This window comes from Fukomys damarensis, unplaced genomic scaffold (assembly GCF_012274545.1).
Source record: "Fukomys damarensis isolate Sample0158 unplaced genomic scaffold, DMR_v1.0_HiC HiC_scaffold_23, whole genome shotgun sequence".
Lineage (NCBI taxonomy): Eukaryota > Metazoa > Chordata > Mammalia > Rodentia > Bathyergidae > Fukomys > Fukomys damarensis.
In genome coordinates this window covers 14098206-14120995 of record NW_022900935.1, presented here as the reverse complement: position 1 = coordinate 14120995, position 22790 = coordinate 14098206, and the positions used below count along the sequence as shown (strand labels likewise).

The window sequence follows — 22790 nt, the reverse complement described above, 5'->3', positions numbered from 1 at the left end:
GATATTTGTCAAGGCAGAGCAGAGTAAGCACTAACCAGAGCACCTCCACTCTGCCCAGTGCTCTTGGCCAAAGGCCCTGAGCAGAGATGGGACCTGCGGTGGTTCCAGCAGGTCGTGTGATGCTCTGACACCAGCCAACACCGGAGTTCTGTTTATAAAAACCATATGCACAATTGTCTGGGCTACAGCACAAGCTTGGTCCAGAGGCGGCGGATAACACATGACGCAGAGGGCAGGCAAGCCTCTGTTCCCTGCCTGTCCATTGTTCTTGGTGCTTATACTGCTAAGGCAGAAATCTCTCAGATCCCTGGATTCCTGGTTTGTGAAGCTGTGATGGAGAAGTTCCATTCAAGGATTCACCAATCCCATGATCCCAACTGCAATCTCTGGAAGAGGGGTTCAAGGGAATGTGGAGTAGCAGTCTCTGTGTTCCCCATGTCCCCCCGCATCCCCTCAGTGTCCCATGATGTGAGCAGAGCACTCCATCACCCACTCACTCATTTCCTTGCACGGGCACACCACCAGCACTCACTGAGCACCCACTGTCCACACAAGGCCTTCTTTCGGATACCATGGGAGTGCCAAGGGGATGTTAGATGTGAATACTGTCACGGAGGAGCTTCCATTAAAGACATGAGACATGGAAATGAACTACAGAATCACAATGGGGAGGTGAGAAGGGGATACTCAGCAGGAGGACCAGACTCGTGTTACTGAGAGAAGTATGGAAGGCTGACCAGAGGAGGCAGCATTTACTGGGGACCTTCTGAAGAGGTAGGAGTTGGACACGTGCGGACAGCACGACAGGGCAGACAGCCAGGCATAGGGCATGAGGTGAAAAGCAGCTAAGAGTTGCTCAGTATGGAAGAGGGTGAAGAGTGACAAAGTGGGAGGTGAGATTTCAGTGTAGATCTGAACCTCAGTATCCTGGGGAGCCACTGAAGAGTTCTGAAGGACAGAGGGCCTGGGAGACCGGATTGCTTAGGGTTAGGCTGGATCCTGTGAGACCAGTTAGGAAGTGTGTCAAGGCTAAGAGCCCAGTCGTAGAGGTAGACAGGAGATGCTGGGAATGGATATGGCAAAGAAAGAATCACCAGAGCTCATGGAGGACTAGGACAGGAGGAGAGGAACGGGCTTCCCTGGGCCTAAGGCCCTATGAGGATGTGATGGTGGATGGACATATGGGGGGGTCCCATTTTAGACTTGCTGAGGCCACAACTCATTCCTGCAGGTGGAGGCCTGGTGTAGACCCTGTTCTGGTCTCCCGATAGTTCAAGTTATGCCGGCACTGAAGGGAACCTGAGGGTTTGGACACTGCATGTGGAAGGCAGGTATTAGGTAGCCTCTGTGTTGTATGGCAACATGCACAAGGCCTCCTGAGTAGCTCTCCCTTCTCCAGTACTATAATCGCCAGGTCAAAGTCAGTCACTGCCACTGATGCTTGTCCCGCGCCCCATCCCCTTCCATGCCAAAGCTTTCACATACTCAATTTTACAAAGCCACCATTCCCACCAACCCAGAAAACTTCATGCTGGACAGTGAGACAACGGTGTCATCCCCAAAGCAGAGGAAGCTCCTGCTTCTGGTGAACCTTGGTATTGTTCAGGAAATGGAAGGAAAAAAATAACAGTAGCCTCCTGTGGTCAGGAGATGAGAGCCATGGGTTTTCTCTGCAGAAAAGAAGCTTGTCCTAAGCAGTGAGGATGACCATTCTGAGTGTCCTGACTGACTTATGTGTTGCCAGGCTCATGATACAGCCTCAGTGATGGACTAACAGGGGATCTTCCCAGCTAAGCACCATCTTCTTTAGGTCCTACCTTCCCAACCCATCCATGGACCATACCCATCCCAGAGTCCCTGATGACCAGAACCCACACAGCCCCCTTGCGGCACATTGAGAATACTCTGCACCCCTTTGTCTTGACCTCTCATTCTGTATCGACACAGCCCAGATAGCAGAGTGAGCAGAAGGCTGATGGGTGAAGAAGAATCATGACAAGGCCCACCCGCCAAACACAGCCCTGACACCCAGAGCAGATCCGGTAGTTCCCTCTAGTCAGCCAGCCCCTCACCAGGTCCTGGCACCATACAGAAGTTACAAACACAGCAGTGATGCAGCCCACACCCAGTCAGCACCCTCCTCCAGGCAGGACTGGGCAGGTAAGGAAAGTTCCATAACGGCCTTCGAGGCCCAAAGAAACAAGCAAACCTCAATCTCAGTTTACTCTCTTAACTGTGGAGTTAAGAGGTATTTCTGCCTTTCATGTGTTTACTTCCAGCCTTCACTACCTGTTTAAAAACAGCCACTAGTGTTTAGAGCATTGATTTTCTGTTGGCTGCAGTGGGACAAGAACAAAAGTAATCCATACCCAGCCTATGAGGGCCCTTATGGCAAGGAAAAGGCAGCACCTTCCTGAAGGGAGACGGTCAGGTGGGTGGCCAGCAGTGTTGGCTGGGGCAATTGTGGACTGTGGTAAAGGGAATTCTCAGAGTCCTCTTCTCCTCTTAAGCTTAGGGCAGATGGCCATGGGAGCAGAGCACACAGGGTAGGCACCAACAGGTGCTTGGTTCCTAGCCTCTGAGCAGCGTGAGTTACACAAATTGTTTTCTGAGGAAAACTTAAAATGGAGATTAATACCTCCTTGTTGATAGAAAGAAATACACATTTTTTAGAAGAGCGTATTATTATTTTCTTAGACTTTTCACTTTTCGGAGGGAACTGGGCATCTCTGAGTTGTTAATGAAAACCACAGACACTCTCTCCAGGACAAGTGCTCCCAACATCTCAGCTGTTTCACGGACCTCCGCAAGTCCTTGGTCAGGAAGGCCCATCTTAGCACCCTTCGGAGGAAGGCAGAGTAGGGTTTTGCATCCCCATTCTACAGATATGGAAACTGAGACATTAGGGTCTGAGGTGACGTGGCTACCTGAAGACACAACTGCGATAAATCCCTGGTCTCTCAGATGACGGCCATTCCCCTAAGTTTGCCTGAGGCTTTGAGGTGAATTCTGAAATAAAACTATGCTGGTTTCAGTTCATCAGGTCTTTGGCTACAGACAGAAAGTGAGGGCTGGGGTCATGGCTGAGCCTTCTCAGCACAGTCCTGGGATCTATTAGCCCTTGCCCCTCCCCTGAACCCCTAGTCAGGTACAGAAGCAAGGTCTTCTGGATGCCTTCTGCCATCTACGATCTTCAGGCCAGGCCAGACAGGGTGGCCAGGGACACTGGTCCCCAGCTATACCCAAGAGCCAGTGGTACCAACCCCATTCAGGGGACTTGACCTAACAGAGCAGGCTTGGTTGGTCTGCCTCTGCCCCGGTCTTTCTGCTGGATACAGCCACCAGCACAGCTTGGGGACCTGGATGGCCACTCTCCACCACTGCTCGTTAAGTGCTTCTAGCAACTGAAGAAAAATGAATGTATAGAGGTGAGATGGGTAGAGGGTGCTGGGGAAGTTTGGGGAGCCAGGCAGGTACAGAAAGAGTAAAGGGTGGAGAAGAAGATGGGGGAAGAGAGGAAGGAGAAGATGGAGGGAGGGAGGGGACAAGAGAAGTAGGAGAGGGACACAGAAGCAAAGGAAACCAGAAAGCCAGTCACTGGGTCTAGGCAGGCTCCTTGCTTGTCTCCAGAAAGAAAATGGTGGGCTTCTGGAAAAATCCTGTCTGCTTTTAAGTCCATCATCCTGTAGGACCAGGAATTTCCTCCACCCACACCTTCTATGTGTTCGTGCAAAAGCCCCTTGAGCCCAGGCTCTCATCAGGTATTTCCCAGAGTGATATTCCAGATCATTCCCCAACACCAGACCGCTTTTAATCTTCCAAACATTGGTAACAGAAACATGTTCTTGGGAAGATGAAATCTTCCCTGTGCCCAAGCAGAGAGACCCAGCACTTCCCTGCCATCCCAAGAGGCAGGGCCTCACCTCCTCTATTCCTCTCTCTGCCCAGCCAGGTCCAGGACCCTTGGAGGCGGTTACTTGGCATGTCCCTTCCTCCCTTTCTCAATCCAGCCTTGGGAGCTGGAATTGGTTCCCTGCCATTGCAGTCCCCTATATTCCGGCCCAAGGTTATTGACTCCTAGAAAAGGAGCCAGAAAGAGGACTATCTTAGCAGGTGGAAGTGATTCAAAAGGAAAAATAAAGAGAGAAATGTAGCAGTAATGACTCCCTGGACTGCAGTTCAAATGGGAAGTGAGGAAGGAAGAGGGAAAAGGAGGACAATGGGAGGAGGAGACAGCAAAGGACAGGCCCAGGGCTGCTAGCTGGCCACTGGGTCAGTGTGTCCATACGCAGAGCCTGGGATGGAGGGAAGCAGGAGTAGGGAAATTATTCAGCATCATCTGGCTTCCCCACAGTCACAGAGCCGGCGGGTCTGACCAGAGCATGAGGCCCAGCAGGCAGGCGGGCAGGCAGGCGGACACTTACATACAGATGTCTTCTGGCTGTTGTCTTTGCTGGGCATCAGCTTCACACCTCGAGACTTCAGCTCTATTTGCTTCTTAACTAGAGAGGAGGTAAGAGGAAAGACAGTTTGAGTTTATTTCTGTGTCCAGGTCCCTCTAGAATGACCCTCTCTCTTGGCTTGGGACGTTCTGTGGTCGGATAATTGGGGCAGGGAGATACCAAGGGTACCACTCAAGGGCAGCAGGATCAGAGACACAGAGGAAGAGCTGCTGTGAAGGCCAGCCCTCTGGAAGAGGCAGGAGAGGTGCTTCCTCACTTGGTGGCCTCTGAGACTTCTCCAGCAGCCTCTCACAGGCATCTAAGGCTCCCACACCACAACAAATTTCTCATGATGCGGATCAGGAATGTCCCCCAAAGGTCTCTGTGCTGAAGACTCAGTCCCCAGCCTGTGGTGCTATTGGAACCTTATGTAAGTGGGGCCTAGAGTGGGAGGAAGTTGGGTCACTGGGGCTGTGCTCTTGGAGGGGATTTGGGGGCCCTAGTCCCTCTTTTTCCTTTCACGAAGGTGGGAAGCCTCTTCTGCCACACACTCCAGCTAGAATACAGTGCCTCACCACAGCCACAGAAGCATGGGAGCTTGTGATCATGTGCTGGAGCTGTTAAAATTGAGCCAAAGTAAATCTTTCTTCTTTTTAAGTTGTTTTATCTCAGGTATTTATTACAGTAACAGAAAGTGGGCTAACACACAGCCTTGTCCCACCCCTGAACTTCTGCTCCTCTGTAGAGTCTGTCCCGCCCGATTTCTGAGCCAGCCCTGACAGGGTGTAGTGCATTAGAGTATAACCTTAAATTGTCATCCCTCTCTCCGTATATGATTTGTGATGTGACTTTTGTAGTTCTTCCCCTTATAGAGGTAGAGTATATTTCCGTACTCCTTGACTTTGGGCTGAGCCATTGAAAATTTTGAGACCTTGACCTGTCCAAAGGTTAGAAGAGCAGATTAGGTGTGCTCTCCTGTAGCTCTGCCGTCACTGCAAAAAGATGTAGCTGGTTCATCCCAGGAGGATGAGAGACACTTGGAGCAGAGCCAGTTGGCCTAGCCAGGCCTATCTCCCATCAGCCAGTCCACTGTGGACAGAGGAATCCCACAGGTCACTGCAGAATGGGGCCTGGCTCAGGTGGGTACCTAATGGACTAAATATGGCTTTGAACCTGCCACTTAGTCCAGTCCACAGCTCATCAGACTTTGCCATCAGCACCCAAAAAGTAACAGAGCCAGAACGCTAATATTCCTAAGGCTGTGCATTCTTCTGTATTTATCAAGCTTCTTTAGTCTGGCTTCTCTGCTCTCCGAGGCATTTTTTTCTTTTTTTCCCAGTCTCTGAGGACGTAATCCAATCCCAGATTCCCTGTGGCATCCGACTGGTCCCTGTCTGCCCACTGAGCCCTGTTAAGACTGATGCCCAGCAGTGGTGACAACTGAGACCAGGCATATCCGATGTGCCAGGCCCTGGGTTCTTTACAGGTTCTTTACTTAAATCTGCTTCTGTGACTTCTCTCTGTCATACCCATGTATGATCTGTCAGAAAATCCTTCCAAATACACACCAGAGGCAACCACTTCTCACAACCTCCACGTCTATCACACTGGTCCAAGTCTCCCATATCTTTGGCTTCCCATCTTCCATGCTTGCCCCCATATAATTTGTTCTCAGCACAAGAGCCAGATGGATGCTGCTAAAACATAAATCAGACCATACTATGTCTCTACTCGAAACTTCAGCAGCAACCCTTCTCTCCTAGAGCAAAAGCCAGTCTTCAAAATGGCCCATAAGGACCAATGTGCTCTCCCTGTGATCTCTTTGCCCCTTTTCTTGACCTCGATCACTCTTCTCCAGCCTCATGGGCCTCCCTGATGTTCCTACAAGATACCAGGCATATTGCTTAAACCTGGCAGTTCCCTAGAATGCTTTCCCCCAACTATCTGTATGATTTGCTGCCTGTTTTTGGAAGAAATTGTGCAAACCTCACTTCTCTTAAGAGGCCTCTGCTGACCACCACATAAAAACAACTCCTACCCAGCTATCTTGTCTCCTCCCTACTTCATCTTCCCAACTTTCTGACATATGATATCATTTATGGGGTTATTTCTGTCCCCCTTTAACGCAAGGTAAATTTGTGAAAGCAAAGATTTGTATTTATTGCTGTATCCTCAACGCCTAGAAGAGTATGTAGTGGGTTCTCAATCATCATCTCATTTGGTTCTTAAACTTTCAACAACCTTAACTGTATTTATTATATTTTTTTATAGAAAACAGAGTTGGGTTTCAAAGTGGTTGGGGTACTGCCTGTAGGTTGAGTCCTTGCTTCTTTATCTGTGACTTGGCCTCAAAGCAACTCCAGAGGCACCACTGATCTTCCCTAGGACCTGCCCCCTTCCCAGCTAAGACCCTGAAAACTCAGGTTGTATTCACAACACATGCCAATGCCAAAAGCAGAGCCCATGGCAGTCAGGTGTGCATGGGGGTCTCCCAGTACCCCCTTTGTGGCTAAACAAAAGGCTCACCAAAGGTCCCCTTGGCAAGTCACTGTCTAAGCAGAATAACTGGTAAAATTCAGTTGCTACCACAGATTCACAGCCTTCCAACACATATTCACCCTCTTTTATAAATGTGCATTACTCTCTGTGTGTATTCAGCAGGAAAATTGCCAATGAACACTACCGTGGTCCCATTATCAAAAAGAAGGCATTAGTAGGGAAACATGCATTATTCAAACCTAGCTAATACAGTGAAACAGGAGCAAAAATCCTACTGATTCAATCATCCCTAGGAAAAGTGAAGTGGCCCCAGCACCATGAGAACATTTTGAGCTCCTGTCCCAGAAGTTCCAGGGAGGCATGGATAAGGCAGGAGTCCCTATAATCCAGGGGAGACCATGTGAGTTAGTCTGCAGAGATGGCTCAGCATCTGGCCAAGCAGTAGGGGTGGAGTCAGGGAATTCGTGGTCTTCTTGTCACTGGTTCTAGCGTTCAATAGATGGAAGGGGATGAGGACGGGCTAGAGCAAGGTGGATGCCATACTCATCGCCATGCTGCTGATAGGCACTTTGAGATGCAGGTAGATATGAGTTGCTGGGCCAGGGATTTAGCTCAGTGGTTCTGCTGCCTCTTCACACGCGTGAAGTCCTTAGTTCGATTCCAGGTTCCAAAAAAAAGAAGAGTTGCTAAGAGGAAGCTTGTCTTCCCCTCTCCTCCAAGTTGCACTGAGGAAAAGCCTCCTGCTCTTTCCCCTTTTAGGGCCTTGGAAGGAATCCTCCCTGCCTGTCCCTCCTTGGGAAGAACAGTTTAACCCACAGGCTCTGTGGCTCCTGTTCACTGGGCTGCTTTTAGTAGTGGATGACACTGGCACACTTGGAGATAACTTTTGTTCTTCCTCTTTTGCCTCCTGCTACTTACTATAGGGTGGAGTGTGCCGTGGTCATGAGAACTGACAGAGAAAGAACCTGGAATACTATTGGGGCAGGGCTTAATTTACATATATACTGTGACTGCTCCCTTGGGCTAGGTCTCAGAGTCTGCATCACCCATGATGCCTTTGGGTATCACACAGTCCTGAGATGCACATTAGAATCCACAGGTAGAGTATTTGTCCTCATGATGTTAGCCTGTGAGAGCCAGGGCCCACCTTTCTCTAGGCTAGGGTTCCTCATATGAGTAACATAATTTCTAAAAGATGCACGTTCAGGCCAGCTGACCCGGGTTCAGTCTCAGGATGATGGAGCCCACAGCTGGCCCACACGATGTGGAAACTGTTTGTGTGCCCAGAAAATAGATCTAGGCAAGATCCACATCGCCAGGGACACTGGCATCAGACTACTACCTCTAGATGCCAGGGTCTCACATTCTGGAAGATCCCAGGAAAGTAGACATACCCTGAATTATATACAGCAAAATTGTCTTTCAAATGGTTTGCCCAGATGGGGGTGAGCCATCATGAACATGGAACATCATGGGCAATCAGCCACAGAATACGGTTGATGAGCTGGTTCGGCACATCTAGGTGGAATGAGTGTGCAGGATCAGAAGACAGGGACGCCCTCTAGATTTCCAGTGTGCACCAATGGTAGGGCCCAGTCAGAAATAAAGGTCAAAGCCAGCAGATGGACAAAATAACTAGAACCTAGAGAATTCCTGGGGTGCATTTATTCATGTTGTTTGTCCACTCATTCATTCGTGAACTGACCAGTCGCCTTGTGCCAGGGATCTTACGCTGCAGCACTGGTCACTCTAAAAAGAGAATTCGGTAACCAGCAATGCAGTGAGGGGAAAATAGAGCTTGATGCTGGTCTCATGTTTTTGGTCTCCCTCAAACGCACATCCCTGGATGCATGTATGTGCGAACACATGTGCATATGCATACATGCACATTCCTGCTTACAGGCAACCCCACAGGTACACACACAGATGCACACATGCACATGCAGGGACACACAACTGCAAACAGTCACACACAAAATGCAAGTCACACACATATACTATACACATTTTCCCCGTAGGTGAACAAAGTCAGGACTCCCAAGAGAAGCATGCAGGCTCTAACTGGCTGATGGAAATCTTACTAGGTACATTCATCTCCCCCGAATGATAATGACTACAGGAGACTGCCAGGCTGCTCCATTCATCCTTTATATTCTGGTTAATTACAAGACATTTCCCTGCTGTTGTAAAGGTTAGTGGGACACATGGTACACATTGAGCTAGAAGAATCTGGCAACATGAATGTCTTTCTAGTCTGCAGTATGAGTTATTGGGCTGAGCTAACAAAGCACAAGGAATTGTTAAGAGGAGGGTGGCCTGACCTGGCCCCAAGGCTCTGGGAGTTAGGAAACGGCTGGGCCCTTGAGTCATTCTTCCAGGAAGTTGCTGCTTTTTGTCCCAATGAATTCAGACTTCCCTCCGATAAGGCAAGCCCCTCTCCTACTCTTGTCTACCCCTACCATATGGCTGCCTTGCTAGTTGGACCAGCCCTTCTTTCTTCCTGTGCCCACTCCATCCCCAAATCCAGTTTGTTCACCCTTGGAAAATTTCTCCAATGTGCACCCTTCCTTCAGGGTTCTAAGCACTCTTGCCTAAATTCATCCTCTTTTGCTTGGGTTTTGTTCACAGATCACTCCCTCTAGCCCATCTTTTAAAAATCTTCTGAAACTTGAAATCTGATTTCCTCTTTTTTTGTACTTGAGAAGTGTGGTGCGTATCCTACAGGCTGTTCTGCTCTTGCTATTGAGGTCAGCCTTGCTGCCTGGTCTCTTTTTGGTAGACCTGTTTCCACTACCCATAGTCCTTTGCAAGATGGAGTCAGCATCCTGAACACTGGCTCCTCAACACTCAGATTTGTAACAAAGATGTAAAATTCAGTATAGATCCCTGATATCTAATGATTCTGGGTGTCGATCTAGTGGATGGCATAGCTTCTCTTGTGCAGCCAGAGAGGAGTGATTCTTAAACAGAGCAAGGGTGACTTCAAAGTAACAAAGATGATACGGCAGCCAACTCACAGGATAAAAATGCAACGACTGGTATCAGATGTGATCAGAAAAAGGCCAGGGTAGCACCACCTCCAGCTACTGTGCTGGCAGGCTCAGTCAACACAGGAGGCTTACGAAGGTGCTAATCCAGTAGAGACCAATGGTACATCTATGTTATAATTACTGAATTTAGGAAGCAGCCTGCAACTACTGAGTTTCCCACAGTGTTTGCAGACAAAGACAGAGGACTCAGTTGCATTATTTCTTCTGTCATCACAGAGGTTGGAAGGGTGTCATCACAGCAGAGGGCCCAAACCATTGGGTGATAAACTAGAAACTGAAGGCACAGAGACTGGCCAAGATAGCAATTCTCACTACTTGAATAATATCCAAAATTCAGAGAGGTGACTTCTAGGATGCTTAGGATTTCCACGGTCCAGTGCACTGGGCTCACTCTTGAAATGGCTAATGACCATGGAAAGTCTTCATTTGTAATTGCTGGAGATGCTCTTATTACATTTATTTTAAATAGGTTAAAAGTTAGCTTTTAGGTTACTTCAGTCCAAACTCCAAGTTTTAGTAACGTAGAAAGAACCAGTAAAGACGGTGTTTTTGGAAAAGAGAGTTTGGCTCCTAAATCCTGATGGACTTAAGAAAAGTTGATTATTGTGACCAAAAATAATGTCATGTTTTCACAGGGAAAAGGTGACAAGACTCAGACTGAGAAACATATGCAAGAAATCACTGAGCAGTAACTACTAGTGCTGATGAAAAAGGAAGACTAAATGAAAATCTGGAAAAACTCCACATGCAATAGCTCTGCTAAAGACTGACAGGGTAAGTGATGTGGATAGAATGAAAAGAAGTAGTTACAGATATATTGAATGCTACTGAATTTGCTATTGGAAAAATGCTATCATATGATCCTTGGTGCACTCTTTCCTTAGATTCATTCCTTTAGCTAATGAAGAACAAATGACTGGTATAGAAATAATTAAAGAACACCACCAATTCTGGCAATAACCGTTGCTATGAATGCAGGTGTTGAAGGATCACTGATAGTTAAGAAAATTATGTGAAGCTTCTCAGAAGCTGGCTATTATTATGCTTAGAGTTTTTGGGTTTTTTTAATATGGCAGAAAAATCATTGCCCTGTCAAAGGTTATAAGAAGTGCTTGGTGGGTGCCACTGGTGTGGCTTCTTTGTTAATTACAATAGCTCTTGTAGCCTACTGGAATTCCTAAAGAGGAGAAACATGGCCAGGGGAGGCAGGATTGGGGAGTGACATGTTCTCATTCCTGGAATACTACCTTACCATTATTCACAGATTGGGGTGCCTTCATTAACAACCTCAGGTAATCCAGCTGGAGAAAATGACAAGAGGGAAGCTGTTTAGGGGAATCTCTGTAGCCCACAGCTACTGGGTAATACTGTCATGCCTACATGGAAGTCTTCCTCCTTTTCTCTGCCTGATTACATCTTTGTCGTCGGTAGCCAGGGCCTTATGAAAATGTTACCACCTCCCTGTGGCTCTCTACTTCTCATGTACAAGTCTAGCTCTCTGGATGTCATTCAGATCTTTGTTGAGTCCTTACTTACACTGCTATGCCATGACCTATTCTAGCTTGCTGCCCTATGACCTTGAGTGTCAGCATCCTGCAACTGACACATAGCAAGGAACACATAAGTTTCCCAATATTCTAGTTTCCTAGTTGATGACTGAATGGATGAATAGCCAACTATCAGAAGGATGTGTAGTTTAAAATCATTTCCTGGCAAAAAGGATGGGTTACATGTGCAACCTGGTGAGGTGAGAGGTACTGTAATTTTGTGTTTATATGTTGGAATCAGGCTTACTCTTAACTGAAGCTTGGCTTTGTAGCTACCTGGCCATAGGCTCCTGAGCCAGACATCAACAACCCTGCAATCTGTTCAGAGGCCTCTGGAGATTTGGAGCCTGGGGATGAGGTTGGAAACAGTTCAGCAGCTCAGCAGGCCAACCACAGTAGGACAAAGGAACCAAAGCTTGGACTGTCATATGCCTGAGGCACTTTTCTGGCCTGAGTCTATGAGTCAGCCATAAGTAAGAAAGCAGTATACTCACATGGAAAATAGAAGCTCTTGTTGGGTATTACAACAGGCCTTAAGCACCTCAACAAATGCAACCTCTTCTCAAATGGCTAAGTCTGTTCTATCAAGGCCCAGAACAAGAACAAGGCGTCATCTGGAAGGCAGAGTTGTTGGTGACTTTTATTGAGGAATATCTTCCATCTCCTCACTAGGCTTAACTTAGCAAGAGGGGCAGTGAGAGGGGTAGCAAGGCCAGGCTGGGATTTGGCTGCAGGGAGAGTCATGTGCCAGACATTGACCATCAGGTGAGTGGGTGAGACAAAGAACAGGTGTCAGAGGAAGAGTCAGCTGAGCCAGGTCCTTTTCCCTCACTGCACAAAGTTTCACCCCACAGAGATGTAGAGGTCAGGGTTTTGTTTCCTGATTACCCACCAACATGCCTGGTATTTACCGGGATCTCTTTTAATGTCTAATATCTCTTGAGGTTAATAACATTCCCTGTCTACAGGTGAGGAGGGTAACTGTGGTTTCCCTGTCCATCTGCCAGGGAAACGCCTCAATAATTGTGATTATCAGCCATTGGGTGCATTTAAGAAACTCTTCTTATCATCATCCCTTGTAGACTTGGGGGGAAAAAAATCAAGAAGGCAGTTAACATCCTGAAAAGGACTGGAAAGATTCCTCAGTGGAGGCAGAGGTATTTATGACACAACTTCAGTGGGTCTTCCAGAACTGGAATGAACCTAAAAGTTTTTTTCAAACTTTGAAAATTTCCTCAGAGAATCTTTTAATGAACTCTTGGGTGAATACAACACAGACTAGATCTAAGAGGGACTGATCTGGCAACATATCACCCTCTTTTCCCCTACCAAAGCATCTGCTGGGGAGGCCCTTTTGTCCTCCAGAGAATCTACTATGAAAACCACTTTTTGGGGGGCTCCATTCTGTCATGTTTTATATATATGGGGACGGGAATGGCCATCTCAGCTTCTACTTTGGCTTGAAACTTTCATATCTCTATCTATAGCTCATATCTTTCCTGAGCTTCAGACCCATAGAATAGCAAACTGACTACTAGCCAGTCCTCCAACCCTGATATCCTAATATTAACCAAAAATCAATATGTCAGGCACAGTTCATCTCCTATCTGTCTTTGTCTCTATCCCAGGCCATCTTGGTTAGCAATGTCATTTTTCATCCACTCACTCAAACTGGAAACCTAAGATTCATCCCTGACTCCTTCATCTCTTTTATTCCATCGCTCCCCACACCCACCAAATTCAATCAGTCAGGAGTCCAGTATGGTTCACTGGGGTGGGGGGAGATTTCTCTCCTAGCCTGTCTCTTCCTCTTCTACTTCACTCCTACTGTTTAAACTGTAGCCCTTATCACTGTATGCTTCTCTTGGTTACTTTTCTCATTGCTGAGACAAAATACCTGACACTCAAAGTTAAAGGAGGAAAGGTTTATTTGGCTTGCAGTTTGTAGAAATTTCAGTCCATAATTAGTTGGTTCCAAGCAGGACAGCATGGAGGAGAAACAGTTCGTGGCAGGCAGAAGGCAGCAAAAGCATCAAGCAGAAAGTGACAAACAGCTACAACAGCAGCCCTCTTTCAGTCCCTTACAGTCTATCCAGGCTCTCCACCCTTAGGGCAACCTTTATCATAGCTTCAAACCACTGATCAATACCAAGATCACATCCTTAATCATAGGATCACATACCCTAGATATAGCTACCTCCAAAAAGCTCCACCTATGACCACATGAGGCTTTGGGGGACATCTAGATTCAAGCCATACAATGCTCAAAGACTCTTAAGCATCCTCCCTGTGTTCATCCTACAGCAAAGACCTTTCTAAAGTGGAAATGTGATCACATCTCCTCTCTGATTCCAAATATCTGCTCTCCTCTCATGCATGATCCATGGCTGAAGTCCAATTCTGCTGAGCTTTCCAGTACTTGATCTCTACCTCACCTTTCAGGCTCTGGACTTTCATCCCCCTCCCTGCTTACTTTTGCTCTGGGTGGCAGACATGCCCAGATGTTGGCAAACTTTGTGAAGAGGCTTGTGATGAAAGTATTAGGCTTGTGCTTACCACCCCAGTCACACACTGCTCAGCTCTGCCCTGGTAGTGTTAAATCAGAGCCAAAGTCAAAGTAGAAATGAAGGCATATAGCTGTTTTCCAATGTCTCTTATTTATGGATACTGAAATTTGAATTTCATAAAATTTTTATGTATCATGAAATATTCTTTTTTTCTTAAACTGTTTTAAAATGTGAAACCCATTTTCAGTGTGAGAGCTTTCAAAAATAGGTGGAATGCCATATTTGGGTTGCAATCCACATGCACACATATATTTGTGGTTCTGCTAAGAGTTTTAGGTTGTCTTGTCTTTTCTCCCTACTTGTCCAGCTGTCTGGCATCTTTGGGGACCATTCTTTAAATAACTGCCTCTTTCCTATTCTTGTTCTTTTCATTTTTTTCTTAAGTTTTCAGTTTTTCTCCAGAAAAACTGATTGGTCCTTCGTCTCTAGTCTAGAACTTTTAATCAGGCCTCTAGCCTATTCTCCTTGAAAGCAGAGATGGGCCTTGTTGTGTTCATCTTTCTACAGTCACGCTGTAATGTCATGCAGAAAATGTCTATGAGATGAAATACATTGTCCTGATAGCCAGTTAGGGGCATATCCCAACTAGCACTCAGACCTTCTGGTACTATGAGTTGAAAGTGGGCACGGAAGCCCTGAATTCTTATTGGACTACGACAAGGATGGAATGTGTCATGTTGTGGGTCATTTATCTAGCTTTTTAATTTTAATTTAGTTTTTGTTTCTCTGAGAAAAACTAGACATCAGTATAATTAGAGTTGCTAATTATTCTCTCTGAAGGACCATAAATCACTTGAGTCTCTGAAGTTCTAAAGCTGAGCATGAGTGAAGCTAATTCCCTGTCAATGATGATTCTTCACCTGCCCCTCAAGGCCCAGAGCCCAGTCTATAGATTTATTTGCCTCACCCCGTGCCCCAGAGGGCTGATCTGTGAACTTCCTACAAGCAAGTGGGCCCACTGGTAAAGCCATCCAGTCTCCCAGGGACAGGGCAGGCAGAGCAGGACCCCTGCTCCCTGCTGCTGGCTTCCTATTGGGTTGGCAGGTGGGAACCACAACACGTTGGATGAGGGAGGAGAGGGGGGTCAGGTCATCGATCCTGTGGCCATTCCTCTTATACTATGGGCAGGCAGTAGCTTTACAGATCTGCCAGGCCTCTCTTCCATGACTTCAGCTACTGCTACTCAGTAGCTGAACCCTTACAGCTGAGTGATGATGGCAAAGGTCCCTGGATGTGAACCTTACCATCCCTGTGGATTCTGTTGATCCCAGACTCACTTCTGTAAATTGTCCCTTCACTAAACCCTCTTTAGCTGAAGCCAAGAAGTCTTCAGCTTATGATGTCAGTAGTGCTGAGGTTGAGAAACCTGCTTCATGGAGTCACCAACTCAGTTACCGAATGATCATTTTACATCCTTGTACCATACACCTTCCACCTGGAAAATACTGGAAATAGGTCCCAGGGGAGAACCATGGCTTAACACAACCATAGTCATGAAGCATTGCAGATCTAGATTGAGGCTGCTGGCCTCCAAATCAAGCCCCCATATACCGTTAATGAGACTCTGAGCCTGAGGTGTATGCTCTCTACAGCTCTCTCATCTGTAAAATGGGGCTAATAATAAACTTACTCTCTGCAACCGTGGCTAGTGTGGAGTGAGGACCAAAGTGGTACATGTCCACAATCTCAGCAGCCACTGTAGACTCACACACACAGAGACATGCGAACTCTATGTGTAGGGCTGAGTAAGAGCTGCTTTCAAGAAGTCCAGTAATGAAATGAGGTTTTTTCAGATTGTGAGTTGTCCCCTGCTATAGAGTTTTGAAATTAATTTAAAGGTTACAGCCAGTACTTAAGAATGACAAAGAAAATTTCAGGGTACACCACATTTAGTATGAATAAATACCTTTATGTGACATTTTCTCCTTAGTTGCCTCTGTGTGTGTGTGTGTGTGTGTGTGTGTGTGTGTGTGTGTGTGTGAAATAGAAAAAGGGAGACCATAAGGAAAGAGGCACCATAAGAAGACATTGTGAGTTTTCAAAAAAAAAAAAACACTCCCAGGACTGTGAATGAATTCAAGTTTCACTATTTATGGGCTGTGTGATCATGGGCTATTTACACACCTGTCTGAGCCTCAGCTGGAAAAATTCAAACAAAACCACAAATATCCCTCCTGTGCTATGAGGAGGACTGTATGGGACAGGGCATGTGCAGGCCTTGGCAGACAGCGGTTTGCAGTCAGTGTGTGATCTAGAGACTGCCTGCTCTAGGTTCTTATTGCCCTTGTCTGGCATCAAACCTTAACCTATTACAACGACAAATGGCCCCTCAGCCACTTGAAATGTGAGAAACACCCAGCACTTATTTAACTGGAAAACAAATCATTATAACATTCAGCTCTACTTTTCTATCTGGAAAACACAATAGAGCGATGCTGACAGGTACCTCCCACACAAAGGCCCAGCCTCGGCAGTGACAGAACGTCTTCAGGAAAGATCCTCTGACCCAGGATCTCTTGTTTACTTATATTTCAAAGGTGACCTTCTACCCTGGGCCCTGAATGACTGAGGCAACTTATAAAAGGCTCGGACCCTACAGATAATGCTTCTGCATTTGGTACAGCTTTTATTCCAGTTTGTAGCTGGAGAGCCTGGCCCCAGGAGGAGGGGCTCGGGGTGGACTAGCAGGCGCTTGGCCTTGCAGCCCCAGGGCTTCGTAGAGGGCCTTGTCCTTCGTAGGTGCATGATGTTAAGTACATTTTCAAATCTACCAAAACCAATGGCAGTTTGTGACTAGTAACAGTTGCAGGCTTAATGAGCACACCATGAGGCCGACCCTTGCTGTTTATAAATTTTGAGTATTTTGAATAAACTCCAGGTTGAGAAGGAAGCCCTTCTCATTCCTGCGTGTCCACTGGCATGTCGGATCTCCTCTAGCTGCAGAGTCTTCCCTTTTCTGGATTAACCTGCTTCTTTTTGTGGGTGGCTTTTGTGGCTAGGAAACTCTTCATTATCTGAGCAGAAATGTGCTTATCCACAATTTCCACCCGCCACTCCCGGTCTGATCTCTTGACATTAGACTGTTCTTCCCAGATTGGAGCACACGAGTACCACTGCTCTCTAAAGTGATTTTGTCTGTGTTTGCAATACAGTTGCATCCTAGGTAAAATGAAAACAGGCAGAAGTGTGGGGTGCTCCCCACTGTGTACAGAAAACAGCTTTATGCCAGTGGGCAAAAAAACTGGCTCTAGCTCAGAGGCAGCAGGTCAGGTGGCCTTGGGAACGTGACTTCACTTCTCTGCGCATCAGTTTCCTTGTCCCTACAATAGGGATGGAGACAGTATGCACCTGGCAGTGTAACTCATGGCAAAGATGACACTAGGTGATGCATGTCCAGTGCCTAGCACTGTGTGTTGTTCCAACAAGGCATTCTGGGTGTTTCACTAGTAAGATGAGCTTGGCCCAAAGAGGGCCAGCCCAGGCTACCATGCAAGGAATGTTACTCCCTGGGATAAAGGACCATAGGGCAGATGCACAGATGCAGAGAAGCAGAGTCCCAGGTCTGGAGGCTGGAACACACAAGGAGGGAGGGATGCCCTCAAGTCACACTGGACACAGTGTTGTCTTTTTGGCCGTCCCGGCGCTGCCTACCTTGGTACTGAGCACTGAAGCCTCGCTGCCGGTGGTTGCCGTCTGAGGTGAAGTGCAGCCGCAGCCAGTTTTTGCTGCTGATGACAGGGGCCGGGAGGCTGGCTCCGGTGAACCTGTGGGGACAGGACACAGTGGGGTCAGGGAGCAGAGCTGGGAGGTGGCCTGTTCATCCAGGTGTCTCCCCGTTCCCCAGGCAGGCTTGACCCCAGACCATTCTTGGAGCAGGGGACAAGAGCTGTGCTAGTCTGGAGCTGTCCAGAAACCTAGGGCCTGCACAGCTCCAACTGGCCTCTCTGGTACCTCATCTCACCACACAGGATGCAGGGGGGCTCTTGGGACAGGCAGGGGAGCAGAGGTGAGAACCTCTACTTATGTCCCCCGAGCATTCCAGGAGTTCCCTTTCTCAAGGCCTTTGCCTTTTGTGCCTGGAATATTCCCACCTGTAGTCCTTTCTGCTGAACCATCCTGTCACCTGAGAGGATTCCATGGGGAGTCCCTGGAATGTCATATCCCAGAAGAACTTTTCTATCTTTCTTGACTTTGAAGCCTTAAAGATCTCCGTTCAGATCTGGCCTTCCTCAGCGAGACTTTGGACTCTACTCAACCTTTCTAAGGACAAGAATGACACCAGCCTGAAGGGTCTGCATGAGCAAAGGAGAAAACTGAGCATGGAGCCTAGTCTGCAGTCAGGAGAGTATCAATGTCTTGAATGTGACCTTCCTTCCCCTCCTCTAGGAGGCACAATACTTTATCCCAGTTTGAATTCAGTTATCCAGCCATGTGCTTCCCAGAGTCATTTCCTCAAAGGCCGCAATGTTGCTTGGTAGTCTAAAAGCCAAGGTTCTGGAGGGATTAGCTGTGCCCCCTTAAGAAAATCACCTAATCCTTCTGAGAATCGGTGACCTTATCTATAAAATGGGAACAACAGTAACCTCTCCCTCAAAAGGCAGCAAGTATTCAATGAGCTAATGCACAGAAGAGACCCTAGTATAGTCCCTGGCAAGAGCAAGCTCTTGGTAATGCCAGCTGCTGTTTTATTCTTCATCTTAGTTCCCAGCACCTAACACCAGACTTGGTGCAAGGCAGACAGATAAAGGTTCCTGCAGAAAGCAGGCAGCATAGTCACAATAGGATCATTCCAGGAGTTTGATGAATGACCCTTTACAAAGGCAAGGAGAGTCTGAGGGAAAGAGGGGCAGTACCCTGGGGCTGGTAATGAGGCAGGAGGTAGACAGGAAATAGCACATGGAACAAGGAAGGGCCTGATTTGGAGCTTGCTTTCTGGGCTACGGTTCACCTTCTGAGGTAAACATTAACCTGGGACCAGGACATCTGGGTCCAAATGCAACACAGGAAAGTAATCAGACAACCTAGTTTATACACATAAAGTCTCCTGGCATGTGCCCAGTAGTCTTCAGCAACACTTGAGCCACAGTGGACCTTAATTACCATGTCACTAGCAATGTTGTTTTGAGCCCCCCCACACAATCTTGAGCCCCACAACAATTTCTCCAAAGGCCATAAAAGGTCAAATCCCACCACATTGTGGGACTGTTTAACTTTGAAATCTTAAATTCCTAGTCTCAACTGTGATTAATGTAATTAACAGGTGAATGTTTAGTAGTTCTGGGTGAATAGATAAGATTGTTTCTCTCTTTGTCTGCCCAGAAGGAATGTTTTTAAAACCTCGGGACATTCTGTAAGCATCTGTTAACCATCAACACGTGACTGACTGCCCAGCGCCCCCTGCCTATGTGCTTTGAGTATAGACCCCCACCCTGCCTATCCCCTTGTAAAAACAGCCTATGCCCCGTTGGCTCTGGGAGCGCCTTCTGGCCAGACTAATAAAGGTCTTCTTATTGGTGTGTTCCTCTCCTGGTGATTCTTATTCCTCCGTAGAGCTCCCGGAGCCTCGCTGAGCTATAGGTCCCAGCATTGTGGAGGCCCTTTGGCTGTTCATGGCTCCCAGAAGTAAGGCCCTGGGTCTTGCATCAGGAGCCCCCGTTGGGCTATAGGACTCAGCATCATGGAGGCCTTTCGGCTGTTCACGCTCCACAGAGTGGAAGTGAGACTTTAGGTCTTACAACATGATGGAGGGGCACAGCCACTCTATGCACTGGCAGAGACCAAACCTCAGACCAACCTTCAGCCTCACTTCAAACGTTAGTGCTTAGAACCTCAGCTCTGAGCATGCTCCCGTCCAGTGGAGTGTAGTTGCATTTTTCAATGAATCTTTGATATTGTTGCTCCTTTTAGGTGTCCTGTTCAATTCTTTGTTCAGGATAACAAGAACCTGGACAAAACCTCTGACTTGGAAAGAGTAACAGGGAGCTCTTAGCCACTCCTTGTCCTCCCTCGGAGCAGAGAGAAGAAATGTCCCTTAACAGTGCTGCTTGGCAAAAGCCACTATGTAGAACCCAGATCTTCGGTAGGACTAAAAAGGGTTTGTGAAGACCCTATCAGGAAAGAACAAGGCATGAATACCCTGAACTCACTCTTTTCCCTTTCCAATCTCATGTTGATGCTCCTATTGATCTAACCCAGTTGGAAAGTAGAGGAAAAACGGGGAATACTGATGTTTCTCCATAGGTTAGTTGCCCCAGGAATGGAGCAGAGAAAAGGTGAGGGAGAGCCTTTGGAGGGGCAGACAGAAGAGATCCAGCATAGTGGGACTTTTTAAATGCGTTTTTAAACAAAGGGTTACCCATGGAGTTGTTCTTATAATGAAAATGCTGACACATACCAAACTCTAGGAATATAACCCATATTGCTAGGGTAGGAACTATTATAGAAACCAATTACTATATTTCACCAGATCCCATTTAAAATAGTTTATTACAGGGTGAGTCATTTAAGTTTTCTAAGGAGTCACAAATGGCACTGTGGGCTTTTTTTTTTCTCCAGGCCAAATTCAATTCTATCTCAGTGACAAAGCTTAGAGGCTATTTACATAAGGGAAGTAGAAATAGGGAGAATTTACCTGAATAATTCAGAACCAAAAGGCTCTTTACTGCAAAAGGGAATGAGGAGAGAGTACTGGGGTCTCCAGAGCAGGATGACGAGAATGATCCAGATCAGAACTGGAGGTCAAGGATACTTCCCTACTCCCAAGATTGAGATCAGGCAGGAAAGCTTTAACTGCCTTGGTAACCGTCATGGTCCAGCCTGGGGACGCCCTCAGGGATGGCTCCCATCTCCCATCTCTTCCATACCTTTCCAGTCCCAGCAATTCTGGAAATTCTTTGTTCATTGCCAAGGCTTAACCTTGAAGGGCCCCAGGTTGCCCATGCACCTTTACTTGGTTCTGCCCCTGCTTCTCCAGGTATACATCTTGAACAGTTGAGAGTGTTCTGGGACCCATCAAAGAATCAGGGTCTATATGGAACGATCTTCCTCAGACTCAGCCACTGAGATGATGTCAGGCTTTGCTCAAAATCCTCCAGTAAACTGAGCGTGGTGGCACATGGCTGTCATCCCAGCACCCTAGGAAGGAGGCTAAGGCAGGACAATCCTAAATTTGAGTCCCAGCACAGGCAATTTAGTGACTTAGCAAGACTCTTCTCAAAATAAAAGCAAATGAAGGGATAGGGATGTAATTCAGTGCAAGTGTCCTAGGTTTGAAGCAGGATAGGAGAAACAAGATAGGTAGAAAAGAGAAAAGGAAAATTAACTTAAAAATTATACGTTTGGAAGACTGCCACATCAGGACACAAAGCTCCCCAAGATTATTTATTTCTGTACTTCCTAGGCTTGGTTGTGCTTGTTTGTTTTTTTCATCCAGACCCATCACACCAAAAACCTCTTCAAGATACTATAAACCCATATTTAGCTTAGTTGATAAGCCACAGGGCAGAAATCTGACCTTAACATAGAGAAACAGATTCAAAGCTACAAAGAATGTTTTTAGGCAAAACATCTTAAATTATCCACCTTTCAAGAAAATGATAAAGTAGACCGAGACCTTACCTTTTTCCTAAGAAATGAACCACCTTTCCACCGGTCAAGTGAGCCATTATTTTTCTACCACAGTTGGGCTGTCACTTTTCTCCTGTAAACCAAGCCTAAACTTTCTATTTATTCACAAGTTCCACAGATTTCCACTCCCCGAATCACACAAATACTCCCAGCTCCGGACTGTAGGCAGGCCTCCTTTTGAGGACCTGCTCTCTTTTTTCCTTTGAGTGTGTACTTTAAAATCTGTCTGCTAAACATCTTTATTCCTCTCACTGAGGCTTCTTGAAAATTCTTTTACTGTCACAAAAGCCCTGCCCCACAGGTAAAGTGAGTCTGGGTTTTCTTGCTCCACTTTGGGGAATTGGCATGGGCCCCATCTGGTGACAGGTGCAATTTCCAGTACTGCAAACAAATAAATGAACAAAATACCTCCGGTAAAGGGGAAGACCACCAGTATGGGCAATGACATGGATGAATCTCAAAAGCAGTACACTGGGAGACGTGAGTAGATACAGTATGTTCTGTGTGATCCTCTTTAGTGAGCAAAAGCAGGTTAGTGGCTGCGAGAGCTGGAAGCAGGTGGTGCAGGTGAAGACTGCCCAGCTGGGGAAGAGGACAAAGGGGAGATGGAAAGGTGCCACACCTTAAATGAGATCTTAACTATATGGGAGGTGCTCACTCTTCAAAGCTCCAAATAACTGCAGGTTTACAATGGGTAATTTCATTTTATGTAAATTATAATTTAATCGCGCTAATTGAAAACAAACCACAATGAACCTTTGATGGCGCTAATAATCAGAGTAAAAGATCTTACCGGTGACTCACCAGACCTTTAAAAAAGCCAATTGTGCCTGGCATGGTGGCACACGGCCTATCACCCCAGCACTCTGGAAGGCTGAGGCAGGAGGACCACAAATTCAAAGCCACTTCGGGCAACTTAGTAATTTAGTAAGACCCTGTCTCAAAATAAATATTTAAAAAAGAGGCTGAGGATGTACCTACCTCAGGTGTGAAGGCCCTGAGTTCAATCCAGCAGTGAAAAAAAAAAAAGCCAAGTTCCTTCCCCTCCTCCTCCTCCCC

The 22790-nt window shown here is 46.8% G+C and overlaps 1 protein-coding gene across 1 annotated transcript in view; it reads right to left on the bottom strand.

The window, feature by feature from the left end:
- The window catches only part of Csmd2 (CUB and Sushi multiple domains 2), a 553879-nt gene that overhangs the window by 276816 nt on the left and 254273 nt on the right, over positions 1-22790 (bottom strand). The window contains 2 exon segments of the mRNA XM_033767260.1: positions 4425-4502; positions 17757-17869. Coding sequence (XP_033623151.1) covers positions 4425-4502; positions 17757-17869 — 191 coding nt within the window.